This window comes from Rosa rugosa, chromosome 4 (assembly GCF_958449725.1).
Source record: "Rosa rugosa chromosome 4, drRosRugo1.1, whole genome shotgun sequence".
In the NCBI taxonomy this organism is placed as follows: domain Eukaryota; kingdom Viridiplantae; phylum Streptophyta; class Magnoliopsida; order Rosales; family Rosaceae; genus Rosa; species Rosa rugosa.
Genome location: NC_084823.1, coordinates 38,657,695 through 38,674,943, shown reverse-complemented (window position 1 = coordinate 38,674,943; position 17,249 = coordinate 38,657,695). Strand labels below are relative to the sequence as shown.

At 37.9% G+C, this 17,249-nt stretch overlaps 3 protein-coding genes, 1 long non-coding RNA gene and 1 pseudogene across 8 annotated transcripts; 3 read left to right on the top strand and 2 right to left on the bottom strand.

The window, feature by feature from the left end:
- The first annotated feature begins 219 nt into the window (after positions 1–219).
- On the top strand, positions 220–1,279 carry LOC133745405 (F-box/LRR-repeat protein 13-like; annotated as a pseudogene).
- A 226-nt stretch (positions 1,280–1,505) lies between these two features.
- Positions 1,506–5,527, bottom strand: LOC133743312 (receptor-like protein EIX2). 2 transcript variants are annotated; one of them, XM_062171195.1, is made up of 3 exons: positions 5,333–5,527; positions 1,977–5,247; positions 1,506–1,802 (listed from the first exon to the last, which is right to left on the bottom strand). In XM_062171195.1, exon 2 carries the CDS (start codon positions 5,241–5,243, stop codon positions 1,980–1,982), a length of 3,264 nt encoding a protein of 1,087 aa, XP_062027179.1. In that variant the 5' UTR covers positions 5,244–5,247; positions 5,333–5,527; the 3' UTR covers positions 1,506–1,802; positions 1,977–1,979. The 2 variants fall into 2 exon arrangements, with proteins under 2 accessions (XP_062027179.1, XP_062027178.1); XM_062171194.1 differs by having other exon boundaries at positions 1,977–5,526.
- A 57-nt stretch (positions 5,528–5,584) lies between these two features.
- Positions 5,585–8,911, top strand: LOC133743316 (uncharacterized). 4 transcript variants are annotated; one of them, XR_009863063.1, is made up of 4 exons: positions 5,585–5,918; positions 6,610–6,872; positions 7,166–8,529; positions 8,625–8,911. It is a non-coding gene; the product is annotated as an uncharacterized LOC133743316 (long non-coding RNA). The 4 variants fall into 4 exon arrangements; XR_009863062.1 differs by having other exon boundaries at positions 6,610–7,366; positions 7,761–8,529; XR_009863064.1 differs by having other exon boundaries at positions 6,610–8,009; positions 8,123–8,529.
- Positions 8,912–9,940: 1,029 nt separating this feature from the next.
- Positions 9,941–12,948, bottom strand: LOC133743313 (U3 small nucleolar RNA-associated protein 18 homolog). The gene has a single exon (XM_062171196.1). The coding sequence runs from the start codon at positions 11,892–11,894 to the stop codon at positions 10,212–10,214; it is 1,683 nt and encodes a 560-aa protein (XP_062027180.1). The 5' UTR covers positions 11,895–12,948; the 3' UTR covers positions 9,941–10,211.
- A 697-nt stretch (positions 12,949–13,645) lies between these two features.
- Positions 13,646–17,201, top strand: LOC133744784 (uncharacterized). Its single transcript, XM_062172828.1, has 5 exons — positions 13,646–13,891; positions 13,997–14,314; positions 15,255–15,737; positions 16,126–16,305; positions 16,566–17,201. Exons 1-5 carry the CDS (start codon positions 13,646–13,648, stop codon positions 16,881–16,883), a joined length of 1,545 nt encoding a protein of 514 aa, XP_062028812.1. The 3' UTR covers positions 16,884–17,201.
- The last annotated feature ends 48 nt before the right edge of the window (positions 17,202–17,249 follow it).

Sequence of the window (17,249 nt, the reverse complement as noted above, 5' to 3'; positions counted from 1 at the left end):
TTTCTATTTTGATTGCAATTTTTGTTGCTGTTTAAGAGTTGCTCAAACATAGACTTATAAAATGTCAAATGTATATACAGATTAGAAGCATATGGAGATTAAATGGTTGTAGGCGGTAGGCTTAATGGTATATTTAGTATTTACATTAGTTTTGTTTGCATGTCATCAATACTTGTAGGTGTAATTTGCTCTTACAAAAACAAAGGAAAACCAAGTATTATGGAGCATAAGAATAAGTCATTGGCAACTGCAACTTCTCAAGCTCAAGGAGGCGAGGAGCTTCTGCTGACCCCATGGTAGACAGATTGAGTAGTGTTCCATGTGAAGTTGCTCACCATATTCTTTCATTGGTCAGTTTTAAAGATCTCACTCGTTTGGGCAGCATGTCCAAAAAATGCAGAGAGTTTCATCTATCAACTCCATCATTGAATTTTTCTTCCTTGTATGGAAACAGGCAGCAGCAATTGAACTTGTTGAATTGTATAGATAGGTATATGATTCATCGCAGGGAGGATAAGATAAAGAGCTTTTGTATTAAATGGGTTTCTCTGCAGGAATTTCAGAAGAGAGTTTCCGAATGATGACTTGGATCCTTATTGCAGTGAGGTGCAATGTTGAAGTGCTTATCTTCAGTTGAGGTTGAATAGAAAAGATGGGGCAACACTTGAATTGCCATCGTGCATCTATTGTTGTGAATCTTTGAGGTCTCTGTTGATCAGGACAGAGACAGTTCTTAAAGCACCCTCCTTTGCTTGTTCCAATAATCTCCAGTACTTGAAGTTGACTAGTGTTAGAATGGATGATGGGTTTGGCAAATGGATCTCATGCTCATGCAAATTCATTAAGGAACTATTGTTAGAAAATGTTCATGTCGGAAGTTTCACCATTGAGAGCTCGTCTTTGGAATCATTTACATTGGTGTATACCTATAATAGTGACCCCTGCCATTTTAGCATCTCAGGTGAGAAACTTGCAGTGATAAGTATAGAGTGGGAAAATAGTCAAGCTAGCAGCAGTATTACCAAATCATTAAATGTTTATGCCCCAAATCTGAAGTATTTTAAATGGATTGGGAATTTGTTGAATTACCAAAATTTGGGGATATTTATGTGTTTAGAAAAAGCTCATATCTTTCTGAAGCAAAAGGGAGATGAATATGACTTTGACAATGCATTTGAGGTTCTTTGCAGTTTCGACAGTGTTAAATCACTTGTTCTGAGCGGGGAGGCTATTAAGGTAAAGATACATTGTTAAGAAACATTGTACGTTTATAGGAACAGTCGTACTTTGACCCTACCTAATGCATTAAGGCCTATCTCTATATGATTATCTGTATAGTGCTGATATTAAAACAGTTGAAATACTAAGAGACATGGATTATTATTATTATAGTGATCAAGTTAGATTGACATAAATGAAACTTCTGGAGAACAAGTTGAATAACATGCACAAACATGATCAAGTTAGATTGGAATAGATCTGATTAATTGAAATGCTCTGGAATGGAACAATATATAATTGCAGCCAATTACTTTGAAATCAATCGAGAAAGATATGTTTAAATTACAGCCAGAAAGATTAGGAAGCTAAATAGAGGTCTTGTTGCATGGAATCAAAAGTTATACCAGCTCATACTACATACAATCCATTATTCATACACATTTCTCAAGAGAAACAAGCATAATAGTTATTTCTGCTTGCTGAAAGAGAAAGCAACGACATCTGAAAACCTTCAACATGAAGCCTTGAATTTTTTTTACTTCCGGGATAATTAGGGTCATATCCCTGAATGCCAGAATCTCCTAACATCATGTCAAAACAAATGACAGTCAAAAAACAATATTTCTAAAACATTGAACAAATATTTTGTGTTTCCAAACGATTGTTATACTATAAATTTGAAAGAGTTTCTATAAGTATATCTAGCCAGAAAACATAAACACTAGAAAAAATAAGTATTATGTAGCTTAGTTTACCATTTATCTTTGAAGTGTCCTCCGCACTTTTGCCTTGTACACAGAAGTTTTGACATAAATCCAATCTTTTGCATTGTCCAGGAATCTGAAATAAGCATATCTATAAGAAGTCTTAAGCAGTAAACTGCCGCAGACCATCCAAAATCCAGTGACGAATCCCAGCACTACACTGATAAAGAATCCCAGGCTTATGAGACCATCTTTATCATGTTCTTTGTTATCATCAGCTTGAGTTGCTCCATCTAGTGAGCAATTTGGTGTCAGCGGTGGTCCACAAAGTCCAAGATTTCCCATATATTTAGAAGCATCAAAACTTTGAAGTTGAGTGCTAGTTGGAATTCTTCCTGACAAGTTGTTGTATGATAAGTCCAAGACACTAAGAAAGTTTAAGCTCGCAAAACTTGCAGGAATTTTACCAGATATCTGGTTTCTTGACAAATCAAGAGATTCTAACATCTTCAAGTTACCAAAGTTTTCAGGAAGCTTTCCCATCAAATTGTTTCTTGACAGGTTCAGAGAAATCAACTGTGTCATATTTGCTATGCTTTGCGGAATTTTCCCAATCAAATAGTTGCTTGAAACGTCAATGCTTCTCAAACCTGCAATATCGGGAAACTCAATTTCTATTCCTTTCCACACAAGTTCCACAATTCCAGTAACTCCCATATTATCAGCCAAAGCGGTTATGTTATTGAAGCAATCTGGCAAGCCTCCTGAAATATTGTTGTGAGAAAGGTCCAAAACATGAATGGCAGCTAGACTGCACAGGGAGAAGGGTATGATTCCATTAAACTCGTTTGACCGTAAGCGTAGAATCAACAAGTTTGGTAGGCTTTGGCCGATCCATGTTGGTATCCTTCCCGACAGGTTATTGTTGCCAAGGTCAACCACGAATAATCGGGTACAGTTCTCTAAAGAAGGCAATTCTCCTGAAAAGTTGTTATCATGTAAACGCAATCCCTGAATTCCCTGTAGATTGCCTAACGAGCTTGGTATTTTTCCAGATAATTTATTCTTTCCCAAATTCAACGAAATCAAATTTTGAAATTGCATCCAACAATTAGGAAGCTCCCCTGACAATAGGTTCTCAGAAATGTCAAGGGTCTCTAAATCTGGAGCCTGCGTTGCACATAAGGAAGACAAAGGTCCTGAAAACCTATTATTCGAGAGATACAGGCTTTGTCGCTTGTAGAATGATGGCAATGCGCCAGAAAATAGAGAAAACGATGGCAATGCGCCAGAAAATAGATTAGAAGACAAGTTGAGATACTCCAAGCTTGTCGATGACAGATTCGGTAGTTTCCCATGGATTTGGTTCATAGAGAGATCTAAGTAATCCAAGCCAGAAAATAGATCCCAAACCTTGATAGGTAATGATCCTGATAGTCCAGCATTAGAGAGATCAAGATGAGTAAGATTTGTCTGCGTTAGAATCCACTTGGGAAAAGCTGGGCCCACCTTGCAAGAGGACATGTCTAACCAATCAGTAAGTTGAAATGGTGGATTCCAATCAGAGCTCAGGTTGATAGAGAAGCGATTACCAGAAAGATCCAAATCCTGTAAACGAGAGAGGTTCAAAAAGTGGGCTTCTGTTATGACACCACTCAAAGAATTCTCGGAGAGATATAGCTCTTCAAGGCTAGAGAGTTGCCCGACACTCTCGGGTACAGACCCATTTAGTTGATTGCTGTCAAGATATAACACTCGTAACTTTGAAAAACGTGACAAATCTGGCAACGACCCCCAAAACCGGTTTTCTGTCAAGTCCAAGGTGTCAAGTGTGTTCTCAGCACAAGACAAGGTTTTAACAGAGTCCTCAATGTTTTCAGACAATTGGTTTGATTGTAAGGAAAATTGGTCTGACCCTAAGGTCAACGACTCTAAGCTGCATAAGTTTTGAAAGCTTTGTGGTATCCCACCTTCAAGTTGATTCTCAAACAGATCTAGTGTTACTAGAGAAAGCATGCTTGTGAAGACATCCGGGATGGGACCTTCAAGATTGTTGAAAGAGAGATCAATATGGACAAAGTTGTTGCTGACATTGGCTATCCAATAAAATATTGAAGAATTAAGAGAGTTCCCAGAGAGGTGAAGAATTTGAAGAGAGGTGGAAGAATTAATAAAGGAAAGTGATCTTAGATTGACATCAGGAAGCTGACAGGAAGATAACTGAAGCTCGGTCAGCGAAGTGAGCTTGCTTAAAGATTGTGGCCAATTCACAACCTTTGACAAATCTACTTCTGACATGTTCAGGTATCTCAAGGAAGAAAGATGAGATAACCACTCAAGATTTTCAGAACTAACAACTTCGTTACCGTAAAGATCAAGAGTGTGCAAATTAGAGAGGTTTCCAAGTTGGGGAGGAACAGGTCCACTGAAATTAGCACCTGCAAGTTTGAGTTCTTTCAATTGACTCAGAGAGCCAATGAATTTGGGAATCATCATTCCTTCAAAATCATTGAAGGAAAGATCAAGAGTGTGCAAATTAGAGAGGTTTCTAAGTTGGGGAGGAACAGGTCCACTGAAATTAGCATATGCAAGTTTGAGCTCTTTCAATTGACTCATAGAGCCAATGAATTTGGGAATCATCATTCCTTCAAAATCATTGAAGGAAAGATCAAGAGTGTGCAAATTAGAGAGGTTTCTAAGTTGGGGAGGAACAGGTCCACTGAAATTAGCATCTGCAAGTTTGAGTTCTTTCAATTGACTCATAGAGCCAATGAATTTGGGAATCATCATTCCTTCAAAATCATTGTAGGAAAGATCAAGAGTGTGCAAATTAGAGAGGTTTCCAAGTTGGGGAGGAACAGGGGACCTGTAATTAGCATCTGCAAGTTTGAGTTCTTTCAATTGACTCAGAGAGCCAATGAATTTGGGAATCATATTTTCTCCAAAATCAATATAACTGAGGTCCAAGTAATTTAGATATTGCAATTCAAGTAGTGAAGGACTAATTTCACCACTTAAAGGAACTTCAGCAGAATAGAGATATGGATCATAATTAAAGGAGAAATCAAGATTGGTAACATGACCTGTTTGGTTGTTGCATTCTATTCCTCTCCACTTGCAGCAATCTTTCTCACTTTTCCAAGAGGCAAGAGCATTGGAGTCATCCACAAGGCCTTGTTTGAACCGGAGAAGAGCATGCCTTTCACTCTCCAAGCACATGATGTTGTTGGAGCTTCCAACACTTGAACAACAAATAGCAGAGGCAATGGCCAGGCACACAAGCCCAACCAAACCAGAATGCATAGACCCACCACTCATTATACTGAAAAACATGATTATGAAGATGATATGCAACCAAACCAAAGTGAAGTAATATATAGTTGAAGCAAAAGGATTTTGGAAACTACACATGTATAATCGTGGAAACAGCAATGGAGTTGCTTCATTGACTGACTTGATTGGCATAACTTGGAAATTGGTTTTTTCTTCATTGATTTTCTTTAGTCTCAGTCTCACAATATGACAGAAGATGACCCAGCACCACTTATATCATGTGGTTCGAATATGTTGTAGTTTTGTACAATCATTCTATGCTTTTTGTCCTTTCTGAATGAATACTAGTTTTTGTGATATTAAAAAAAAAAAAAATACAATGACGTGGTACTTGGGGCTGGGCCCTCAAGTCTAGCCCAATGCTCTCTTCTCTTGTAAAATTGAGAAAACTCCTTTTAGAAATTTGTAAAGGGCACCTCTCCTTCTCTCTATTCATGAAAATGGAAAAAGCTTTCACTCTGGTTCAGACAGTTGCAGTGGCACCAGTCTTCTCTACCGTTTCCGGCTGGTACTTACTTTCTCTCACTTCCCGGAATTCCATTATTTTCAGGTACGGCTTCATGTTTGGAAGAGAATCTGCTCGCAAAGAGCTCGGAAGCTTAATCGAAGACCTTCGCCGCCAGAATCCCAATTCCGATCCTCATTCCTAACTTCATTTGGGTACTTCCATTCTCTCTCTCACTCACTCACTACCCACATAGTTATTTGTTTACTAAAGAATTTTAATTGGGTGTGCTTGGTTGGGCTCAACGTGTGCTCTTGTTGCAACTAAAATTGACTAAAACTAAAAGGGTTTCACTGTTAATGCCAAAAACAGAAGATTACAGCTTTCTGCTGTGACATAGTTGTTATTCATAGGAATGTGGAGAGAATAATTTAATTTTCAGTGTTAGCAAGAACCAAAAGGAAGGTGAATACTAATATAAGGCAAATGGATTTCATGCAGTGCTCGAAAACCATTCCTAAAGTGAATGGTAAATAGACTTGTTTCTCTAAGCTGGAAAACATGTTATGCAGTGTTCTTTGTCTGACAATGCTCTTACCAGTTACTAAAGAAAGAGATTTTTGCTCTCAAGAACATGAATTGGAACAGATTGTCAAATTTTGTGGAAATAGTACTTTATATTTGAGAATGGATAGAAGTAATGATTAAGCCCTTAAGATGATATTGGCCTGTGTAAAAGATGCATCCCATTACTCTTTTAAACTGTTGAGAAAGTCTCACATATTCAACTGAACTCTAAGTTCAAAGTTATCCTTTTTTAAACACCCATTTTGGAGACATTGTGTGCCTCTCTATCATTTTTATCTATTTAGTTGTCAAGCTTATGGTTCTTTGCTCTTTTCATAGACGGTCATAAAGCATGGCTTGCAGAGGTTCAATTTCTCGGTGTGGTAAATCACCCAAATCTGGTAAAGCTTCCAGGATATTGCTCTATAAATGGAGAAAGAGGGATTCAACGGCTATTGGTATATGAATATATGCCTAATAGAAGCTTAGAAGATCATCTTTTCAACAGGGCTTTGAACCCTTTTCCTTGGATCACGAGGTTACAAATAATGCTTGGTGCTGCTCAAGGATTGGCTTATCTACACGAGGAACTGGAAGTCCAGGTGAATATAGTTTTCATTTATTTGACCTATGTGTGACCATGTATTTCCTTTGAGTTTGTTTGGAATGTAGAACTACCATATCATGTGAACATGTGACTCATCTATGTGAATTTGACCAATGGAATACCAAATCAGTATAATGACCTGCTTAAGCTAGTGAAGTATTAGAACTAGGACTAGGATGTAGCAACTACTTATTACGTCATACATCTTCTACTTGTTTTCTGCATTTATAGTGACATATCTGGTTTTGGAATAACAATTGTATGTGCTACTACTATAATTGCCTTCAGTTACATACATTGGTGGACACTGTCACTTCAGTAACCGTCCGTTATCTTGAATACATTCTGTACTCTAAAAACTTTAGCTGTTGGGACCCTGTGGTTGTGTCACATGGTATAAGAGTTCTTGAGTTCGCAGTTGTTGGGAAATCCTCAAGGGCTTATTGAGTGCGCCAAGGCTTTGGATCAGATCTGATGAATCGATTTTGGGTAATCCCACATACTAATATACAAGATTACCGTAGTTTTTTTAGTTTTTTTATTTTCATAAATTTTGAATTTCATTGAAGGAGAAAGCAATTAGGGTTGTTTGCAGTGTTGCACGTAATCCCCTTTTATATTGAAAAATTTTCAATTCTTGTTTTGTTTCTTGCTCTCTGATATTGGATTTGGTTCAACAACTAGCTAGACTGATAGTTTCTATTTATTGCAATTTTTGTTGCTGTTTAAGAGTTGCTCAAACATAGTCCTATAAAATGTTGAATGTATATACAGATTAGAAGCTTATAGAGATTAAATGGTCGTAGGCGGTTGGCTTAATAGTTGATATATCATGTATTTAGTATTTACATTAGTTTTGTTCGCATGTCATCAATACTTGTAGGTGTAATTTGCTCTAACAAAAACAACCAAGGATCATGGAACACATGCATAAGTCATTGGCAACTGCAACTTCTTAAGCTCAAAGAGCTTGTGCTGACCCCATGGTAGACAGATTGAGTAGTGTTCCATGCGAAGTTGCTCACCAAATTCTTTCATTGGTCAGTTTTAAAGATCTCACTTGCGTGGGCAGCATGTCCAAAAGATGCAGAGAGTTTTATCTATCAACTCCATCATTGAATTTTTCTTCCTTGTATGGAAACAGGCAGCAGCAATTGAACTTGTTGAATTGTATAGATAGGTATATGATTCGTCGCAGGGATGATAAGATAAAGAGCTTTCGTTTTCATTGGTGTTTCTCTGCAGGAATTTCAGAAGAGAGTTTCCGAATGATGACTTGGATCCTTATTGCAGTGAGGTGCAATGTTGAAGTGCTTATCTTCAGTTGAGGTTGAATACAAAAGATGGGGCAACACCTGAATTGCCACCTTGCATCTATTGCTGTGAATCTTTGAGGTCAATGTTGATCAACACAGAGACAATTCTTAAAGCACCCTCCTTTGCTTGTTCCAGTAATCTCCAATACTTGAAGTTGACAAGTGTTAGAATGGATAATGGCTTTGGCAAATGGATCTCGGGCTCATGCAAATGCATTAAGGAACTATTGTTAGACAATGTCCATGTGGGAAGTTTCACCATTGAAAGCTCGTCTTTGGAATCATTTACGTATGAGACTTATTTTTGTTAAAGATCATGACCCTCCCCTACCTTAGGTATGAGACTTATTTTTTGCCATCTCATTCACAAATATAAATATTCCAGAGTTTCTGAAATTCTCATGTTCCATCTTATCTGAATTGAATTGCAGGGATATTACCACCACATTTCCAAGTTTTGTATTTAATTCAGAGGTTGATGAGATTGCTACATGAGAGACAATAGCTTAGATTGCAGTTAGAGTTCCATCGTCAGTTGCTTGTAATTTTTCTAAAGCTCAGAAAAAAAAAGGAAAGAAAAGAAGTTTTAGGTATTAAATGTTGGTGCATCAGGAAATCTTTATAAAGAAAGTTGCTGAAGTTGTAGTAGCTATCTTTGGTCGATTGTAGAGCACCTTCCAGATAATGGAAATTTTCTATCCTGTTTTTCTGTTGGCAATTTTTCTTTCTTTTTTTCTTATTGTGCGTATATGATTTTCTTTGCTAAACAGTCTTTGTGGAAAATGTTCCAGGGCATCCACCGCCATAAACGGGTTTTTACTTGGCAAACACAAACCTTTTCCTATGTCCTTTTTGCATTCTTATTCAGTGGTGGATGTAAAAATGAGTAGGAAATGATGATGATATTACAACTTATTGTGCCCCTCTTATGCCAAACTTTCAAAAGAGGCAGCAACCACATAAATTGCAGCCCTCGCAAAACTGCCGAGTGTTTAACATGTTAGGGGAGATGCGTCACTGCCATGAAGAAATGCCATTGCCATCGTTAGTTTGTGTCTTATTGTTTCTCACAACAGCGCCAACGATCCTTTGCACCGGGCAAATATGAAGGCATCTCTGTTATAACTCTATCCGAGTTACTACTACCATAGCATCCTTGGCTCTCAAAAAGAAAATTTTGGAGTTGAAGAATTTTTGCAATGAACTTTCAATACAGAATATTTTCTACTATTTCCGACTCCTTTAAATGGCATTGGGGTAACAACTCCATTATATTTCCAGCCCCCACAAAAATATTAAGAGAGAATCTCCAAAACTGCTTCACCTCGTCACTCTTTTGCGCACATTTTGGGCATGTTGGATGCATAGAGACCTTGCATCTTGCAAAATTTTCATTGCATGAACCAGAAGGGGTCATCACTGACTGTTGAAATAGAAGAAAAACACGGAACCAAGCAAGGCGTGGAAGCCAAGGGTCACTGTACATAAACGAGAAACACTGTACTGACAACAACGATGGACAGTTCGGCACAAACAGGTTCTCTTCATTCATATCAACTAGCTCAAAAACCAAAGATAAGGCATATTCACACACTTACCTCAAGGACCAGAACCACATTGATAGTACAAGTCAAAACCACAAAATATCCTGCTAAAGGGTACCACCTGAACCATGGATGAATTATGGATATGAGCACCAAGCTGCTATGTATTTATTCTAAAAAAAGAAAAAAAAGCAAATTACATGGAATGTGTAAACCTTGTCATCTGCCAAAAAAAATTTTAATGTAAAATTTAATAGAACACAAAGGAAAAAAGATTGGAGGTCAAAACTTCAGCAGTTTTATGTAACAAGAAGCCATCACAGTACTGACAACTATCGAAATGAATCACAAACTGAACTGTCTTTCTAGACCCACCTTACAATGGAATTGTCAGGAAACCTAGCAACCGAAACTTCAATACTACAAGGAATAATACAACAGCATCTTGTTTCTTGAGGTTTCATAACCTTCGTTCTATGCATGATGGTAATGATGCAACTTGTACAACAACACTTTTCCAGCAGCATTGCCCACAGCCATGAAACCTCCACCGGGACTAAAATCCAAACAGCGAGGATAATGCAGGACCTGCCTTTGAGGAGGCCAGTTGGAAAATACAGTGTATGATGGAACATGTACCAACTTTAAGCTGTCCTTCTTCATGCTCGAACAAATAGCTAAAATTTGAGCATCATTATTGAACTTCATAAAATCTACTTTGGTTGTAAGATTCTCGATAGTCTTGATTGGTTTTCTTTTGCCTCCTAAAACCTCATCTCTATTATAAATATTAACAATCCCACTGAATGAACCAGCAGCAAACAAGGATCCATTTGGAGATGTACAAAGGGCTGTACCATTGATACAACCTTCATCAATCATTTTATGGAAGCAGGCCCCTGTTCTCAGATCCCACTGGTAAACCTGTCCATCTCCACCAGAGCTCAACAGTTGCTTCCCATCATTGGAAAAAGCTAAAGAGCGAACTGTTCCATTCATCTTGAGTGTCCCAATCAATTCCTTTGTTTTAGTGGAAACCAATAAGATATAACCTTCATTTCCCACGAACGCGATCGTACTTGAATCAGGGGAAACCTCAAAAACTTCCAAGCTTTTCTCTTCTCTACCAACCAGGGGACCTATTTTATCAACTTTCGCCTTTACTAAATCAAAACTATAAAAGAATTTCCTCCTTCCAGCTATAATAACCTGAGAACCATCAGGCAAGAAAGCTGCCTTCCGTATGGGACAATCATCAATGAAAATGCTTTCAATTTTAGTATTCCGTTTGCCATCAATCTGAAAAAATCTAAGCGTTCGATCCAATCCAGCAGCAAGAAGCAACTGAGCATTTCTATGAAATTGCACCGAATTAATTGGACCATTACAAGGTTCCTCTGCATTTGCATCCACAAGTGTTGAATATTCAAGAAGTCCAGGCAGCAACTTTCCACCACTCTTCACAACAAGGTCCTCATTTGTACGAAGGAGATCATCAACAGCTCCAACCTCCTTGTAGCCACGGGGCACTACTAAGCCATTTTCTTCATCGGAGGACTCATCATCAGAGTATCTATTGTACCTCGACTGTGAATCAAATTGAGACCATTCTGTACCTGGATTCAGCTTAGCATGCTGAGCCCTTAATCGTAAAACATACTCAGAACCAGAAATAAAATTCTCATCCTCTTCCTTCCTCAGCTTCCTCAATCTATTAACCCTAGCGATATTAATGTTGGCCTTTTCCTCTTCCTCATCCATCCACACAGGTTTCCTTTGCTTAGTATCCTCTTCTGAGAATTTTGCATCATCATCATTACCAGGGTGCACAATACTTCCAGAACGGTCAACAAAGAATAAAGCAGAGCCTTTATCGACCTGGTCTACAGCTTCTTCCTCATCCTCCTTCCCAAACTCAACTGGGGAATAGATTGATCCAAACAAAAAGTTTTCCAGCTTCTTCGTTTCCTTTTCTTGCTCAACTGCCACCTTCTCATCCTCTCCGCTGCGTGCTTTCTTTCTCTTTGTCATCCTCATGATCTCTAAATTAGATTCTTTTCCATCACCGCTGTCTTCATTCCCTTGCAGAAATGAAGGTTCATCAGCATCCATCCTCTTAGTCTTGTGGCCGGGAATGTTTTGTGATATTAAACTCATCTTTCATAAGAACAATGCCTTTGCTTCTGCAAAATCAAAATTAGTAAACTGAGGTGACATGCAATAACACAAAATGGCTTTCAAAAGTATGTAGAAACTAAAGCATACATCCAGTTAAGTTTGCTTGCATCACTTTGAAAACTCTTATAACGGACAAGTACAAATCTCACACTACATTCAGTTATCGACTTTAACAATCAATTCCTCAAGTTCTAAGCACACACAACAAAATAAAACACTTATACACAGTATATATAGATACAACGGCTGAGTAATTCTTCTTTCAGTAAAAAGTAATACTAATAAGGAGTGCAGGAAAATTAGGTGGGTGAAGAGAGGTAGAGGGGGGTATCAATAGCACCATCTAAACAACCATTTTTTCTCAAAGATCAGAATTTCTGATCCTGAAATGTCATTCTTTATCTCTGAGGCTATAAACTAGATTATGAGTGGCTTTAGTCACATCATTTACAGTCCAAATACAGAACAGAGACTACTCATGAAAGTCACCGGAAACGCTGCACCTGCCGGCGACCCGCGTTTCGGATCGTACGAACCCAATCGCGGGGCGTTCGCGATCCGGATCGCCAAACATAGCGTTCCGCTGTGAATCTCAGTGAGGAGCTGCGGAGGAAGATGATGCTGGGGAAACATTCCACTGATTCTTTCTGGGCAGAGGAGGTGAGGTTGTTGGTGCGGGAGGCCACAGAGATGTTAGGGGAGTTGAATTTGTGTGATTTTCATTGGGCAGACTGAATAGGAATGCGACTAGAGGTGGGTGTAGGAATTTGTGTGATTTTCATTGTGCAGAGTGCAGACTGCAGAGCCGCAGATTCAGTTCGTCGCCGGCGCTGCAGAGTTTCCGGTCTAAGTCTAAGGAAGTCGAACTCAGCTGCACCGCATCGTCAAACGCCACCGTAATCTTCGATTTGGATTTTGGATTACAAAATCTTAATTGAATCTCTAGGATTCTGTCGTCAGTCGTCAACTCATCATCTCTAATTAGAGATAATCTCATTGTTGATTGTTCACGCAAGTCTCCAAGATTCTCCAATAAAAAATAAAAAAATAAAAGCAGTTTCTTTGTTATTTATTTTCTGTTATTTGTTAGTTTACTTATTTATCCTCATATGTAAAGTGTTTCTCCTAGTATATTAATAAGGGGTATATTGGTAAAATAAGGGGTAAGGGATCAGCATTAGGAATCCTATCTCCTGATTGATAAGGAATCCTAATTCCAAAGTTGAAAACAAACTCTATATAAGCTACATGCATTCATAATGGTACGTACAGACTACAAAGCACAATACAGAACTCTATTATTTTAGCTCAACTCAATTATGGCGTTTGGAAAAAGAAAACCATCCCGTCAAGAACCAATTTTAGAAGAAAATTATGAAGGTGATGTTGGTGAGCATGAAGACAATAATATTGTCGAAGAAACTCAATCGAGTAATACAGACCAATCATCGAGTAGAAACAGCCATGAACAAACTCAAGAATCTCAAGAAATTCCGATGAATTCTAACATAAAACCATTACTCAATGAAGTTGTTATCACAGCTGGAGCGCAAGGAAAAAATTCAGGTGGAACAAAGACATGGACCTGCAAACATTGTAATAGTGAGTTTAAGAGTTCATATACTCGCATTCACTATCACTTTTTTGGTAATCTCCCTGGGAAAAAATCAGAGATTCGTCGATGTCAATGATTGATTAATAATCGGGAGGAATATGAGAGGGTTCGCAAAATGGTTATGGAAGCTGAAAAAAAAGGGGTTTCTTCATCTTTGAAAAGCTCAACAATCTTGAGGCAACAACCGCAAAAATCCACTGCAGGTGCTCTTGATGATATGTTCAAGATTATGGACAAAAATAGTGTTGATATGAAGGTGATGAGAGGATTGTGTGCTAATGGAATTCCATTTAATGTGTTAAGAAATCCCCAATTTCATGAGATGATTTCAGCTATAAATAATGGACCCAGGGGTTATAAGGCACCATCTTCTGAAAGGAATTCCATTTTACCAAGTATATTAATTAGTTTAATTACTAACTTGATATATGTATGTTTTGTTTCACACGATATCACAAATAAACAGGTACTAGCTCAACCAATATCAAATTCATCTGCTGAAAGGAATTGGAGTACGTATTCATACATTCACAGTGTCAAGAGAAATAGGCTGAATGCTGAAAGAGCTGATAAATTAGTTTTTATTCATTCCAATATTCGTTTGCTTTCACGTTTCTCCGAAGGCTACAATAATGGAACTTATAAGAGATGGGACATTAATCCAGAATCAACGGAAGTAGATGATTCGCCAATGAGATTGGAGGACTTGCGATGGAGAATGTTAGACGAAGACTATGTTGATGAGGAAGAATCATCGCGTACCAAGAATACTTCAAGCAGACCTGTTCCACCCATTCTCAATACACAACCGATTCGGCCAGGAACACATCAAACTCATATATCTAGATTTGCAAGAGCAAGAGACTCAAGCGGCACTTCAAAATAAGAACTTAGACAGGCGTGATGGCCAAGCCTCCCACTAGGTTCCAGCCATCGAAAAAAAAAATTACTTTTAAGCATTATTTTTCTTTGTTGGATTGAAAAACTCAATTAATTTTTGAATAGTAGTGACAATTTATTTTTATTTTATAATTTTTCTTGAGATTTTTATTTATGGTATGGTTATCTCTTTATTATTTTTTATAATTTTATTTATCATAAGTAATTTATTTTAATTAAAATTAGCTAATATATCTTAGCGTACCGCGTACCTTGAAGACTAGCGTACCGCGTACCCGTACCGCGTTCCCGTACCGCAGCGTTCCGCGTTTCGTGTGACTGACATGCCACTAAAGAATAGCCTCTATCTCCGCAAAAATGATAGCCTCGGCCTAGCACATCTTCCAGCCCGAAAGAACAATGCACAATCAAGTTTAAGAAAGAGATTGAAATTTCAATTGCATAAATTGATAGTAGCCTGAAGCCCTCATCACCATTAACACCCAACACTAGTTTCTACAGTCTCCATCATTTTCTGAACTCAACCCATCCATCCGAACTCATAGTTAACCTCATTCATCTAACTTAAAAACCAGTTATCAACCCAAATCAATCCAACAAACAACACAAAAATCCAAATTGAAAGAGAAAATAGCAACAGCAAGCTATTTGCCCAAGCACCAATCTTAATTCTAAACTCAACAGAATGAAACTCAATTCACAAACAATTGGATTTTATTACCTACTGGGGAGCAAATCCGCCGAAGAAGAAGAAAGGTTTCAGAGTAAGCAAGGGAGGTTGAGGAAGGGTTTTAGGGGTTTAATGATGGGTTGGGCCTTTGTAGTGGGCTGATGTCTTTTGGGCCCAAACTAGCTTTCTGGGTATTAGTACTAGAAAACAGGGGAAACTTCCCTCGGGCTCATGCAAATGCATTAAGGAACTACTGTTAGACAATGTCCATGTGGGAAGTTTCACCATTGAAAGCTTGTCTTTGGAATCATTTACGTTGTTGTATCGCCATAATAGTGACCCCTGTCATTTCAGCATCTCAGGTGAGAAACTTGCTGAGATAAATATAAAGTGGGAAAATAGTAAAGCTAGCAGCAGTATTACCAGATCATTAAATGTTTATGCTCCAAATCTCAAGTATTTGAAATGGATTGGGAATTTGTTGAATTACCAAAATTTGGGGAAATTTATGTGTTTAGAGACGGCTCATATCTTTCTCAAGCGTCAGGGAGATGACTATGACTTTGACAATGCATTTGAGGTTCTTTGCAGTTTCTACAGGGTTAAATCACTTGTTCTGAGCGAGGAGACCATTAAGGTAAAGATACATCACCCTTCAGAGTTCAGAGACAGCTTTCTTGAAACGAGAGATGTGCAATAAGAAACTCATTAACTTGTGTTGATTTTGACTATGAGGCTATGGGATTCTGTTATTAATTAGTATTGTGGCAGTGCTGTTATCCCCCACATCCCTTCTGATTAGATAATACAAAAAACCAGAAACACTTGATTTGGTAAATGAATTATGTAAATGAAAAAAAAAAAAACATGACATGGGTTTAGTTTTTTCTTAATTATAGGTCGATTGCTTATATGGTTACTGAAAATATGTCGCATTGAGCTGAATTGTTGTCACCAGTTTTTCTTAACAGGTTTAGCTGCTCAAAGTTTGTCTATTTCAGAGTTTGCCTTAATCTTTGTGGCAGGTTTTGCTCAGGGAAGGTTCCATGCATGCCCCATTGGATGGTACTATTTACTTGGGTATGCATATTATGAACTTGACTGATGACCTAGTCCCTGCAATGGTATCTCTTCTGAGAGGAATGCCTAATTTGAAGACTTTGTACATCAATTCTTACCCTTCCTTGCACATTGTTAAACCAAAAGTAAGTGAACGTCAATATTGCCTTGCCTACCTCTGTCACACAACACACTATATTCCAATGACATGTCTAGAATAAGAAGCATTATTGAATCAAATATTTAAAGCAATTGTCCGTAATATATGTTACTTTTGAGCTTAAATATCAATCTGGAGCATTGTATCCGTAGATGACCAATCATAACCCATCGCCGGTATCTTTCTGTTCTTCAGCTTATATCTATTTTTTATTTTTTTTAATTCATTTGCTTCTTTCCTTCTCAGGCCTGTGGTTTTAAGAGGAAATACTGGAAATCCCAAAATCTGGATTGTATTCATCAGCTTGAGGAGGTATCAGTAGCACTCTCCACTGGTTATCGTACTAATGCCTTGGAGTTCGCAACATATATTCTTGAGCATGCTCCGAAATTGAAGAAAATGGTCATATGTTATTTACCCCACCAGTTCTATATTATAGAGAGGATAAATAAAAGCAAGAAAATTTCCTCTGCAACTGTTGTCTTTAAGAAAAGAGGAGTGAATGACGATGGAGCAATGGGTGAAAGTTATTATGGGAAGCTCTTTCACTTGCACCGGTTCTGATCTTGTACTTTTCTTAGAGGAATGGATGGAGGAAACCTAGTCTTGTGTTTCTGTTTTTGGTATTGTTATCAATGGGGTGGAATTGTATTTTTATGTTTCAAATCTTATTGAGCTTAAATCAAGTAGTATATATATGTCAAATGCAAAATATAGGGTATCCAGTGTTTTAAGTTACTTTGTAGGCATGTAGCCGTGAAATATTGCTATAAACAAAAGTAGTGTTCGGCATCTTGAACTTTTTCTTTATTTTGTGGAAAGTGGTTATTTACAGTACTTGGCCTTTAACCCAGTACAAGGATATGGATGTCAATTATGTAGTTTTCAATTTCGTTCACGTAGTTCAAGTTGAGTGTCTGATTATAGGCT

Bases quoted from the DNA above. Each gene is read 5' to 3' on its own strand.
- LOC133743312 (XM_062171194.1), bottom strand. From the start codon at position 5,390: ATGCCAATCAAGTCAGTCAATGAAGCAACTCCATTGCTGTTTCCACGA.
- LOC133743313 (XM_062171196.1), bottom strand. From the start codon at position 11,894: ATGAGTTTAATATCACAAAACATTCCCGGCCACAAGACTAAGAGGATG.
- LOC133744784 (XM_062172828.1), top strand. From the start codon at position 13,646: ATGGTTATGGAAGCTGAAAAAAAAGGGGTTTCTTCATCTTTGAAAAGC. The intron at 14,315-15,254 runs GTTCCACCCATT...GGGCCTTTGTAG, and splicing joins AGAATACTTCAAGCAGACCT to TGGGCTGATGTCTTTTGGGC. The intron at 15,738-16,125 runs GTAAAGATACAT...TCTTTGTGGCAG, and splicing joins TGAGCGAGGAGACCATTAAG to GTTTTGCTCAGGGAAGGTTC.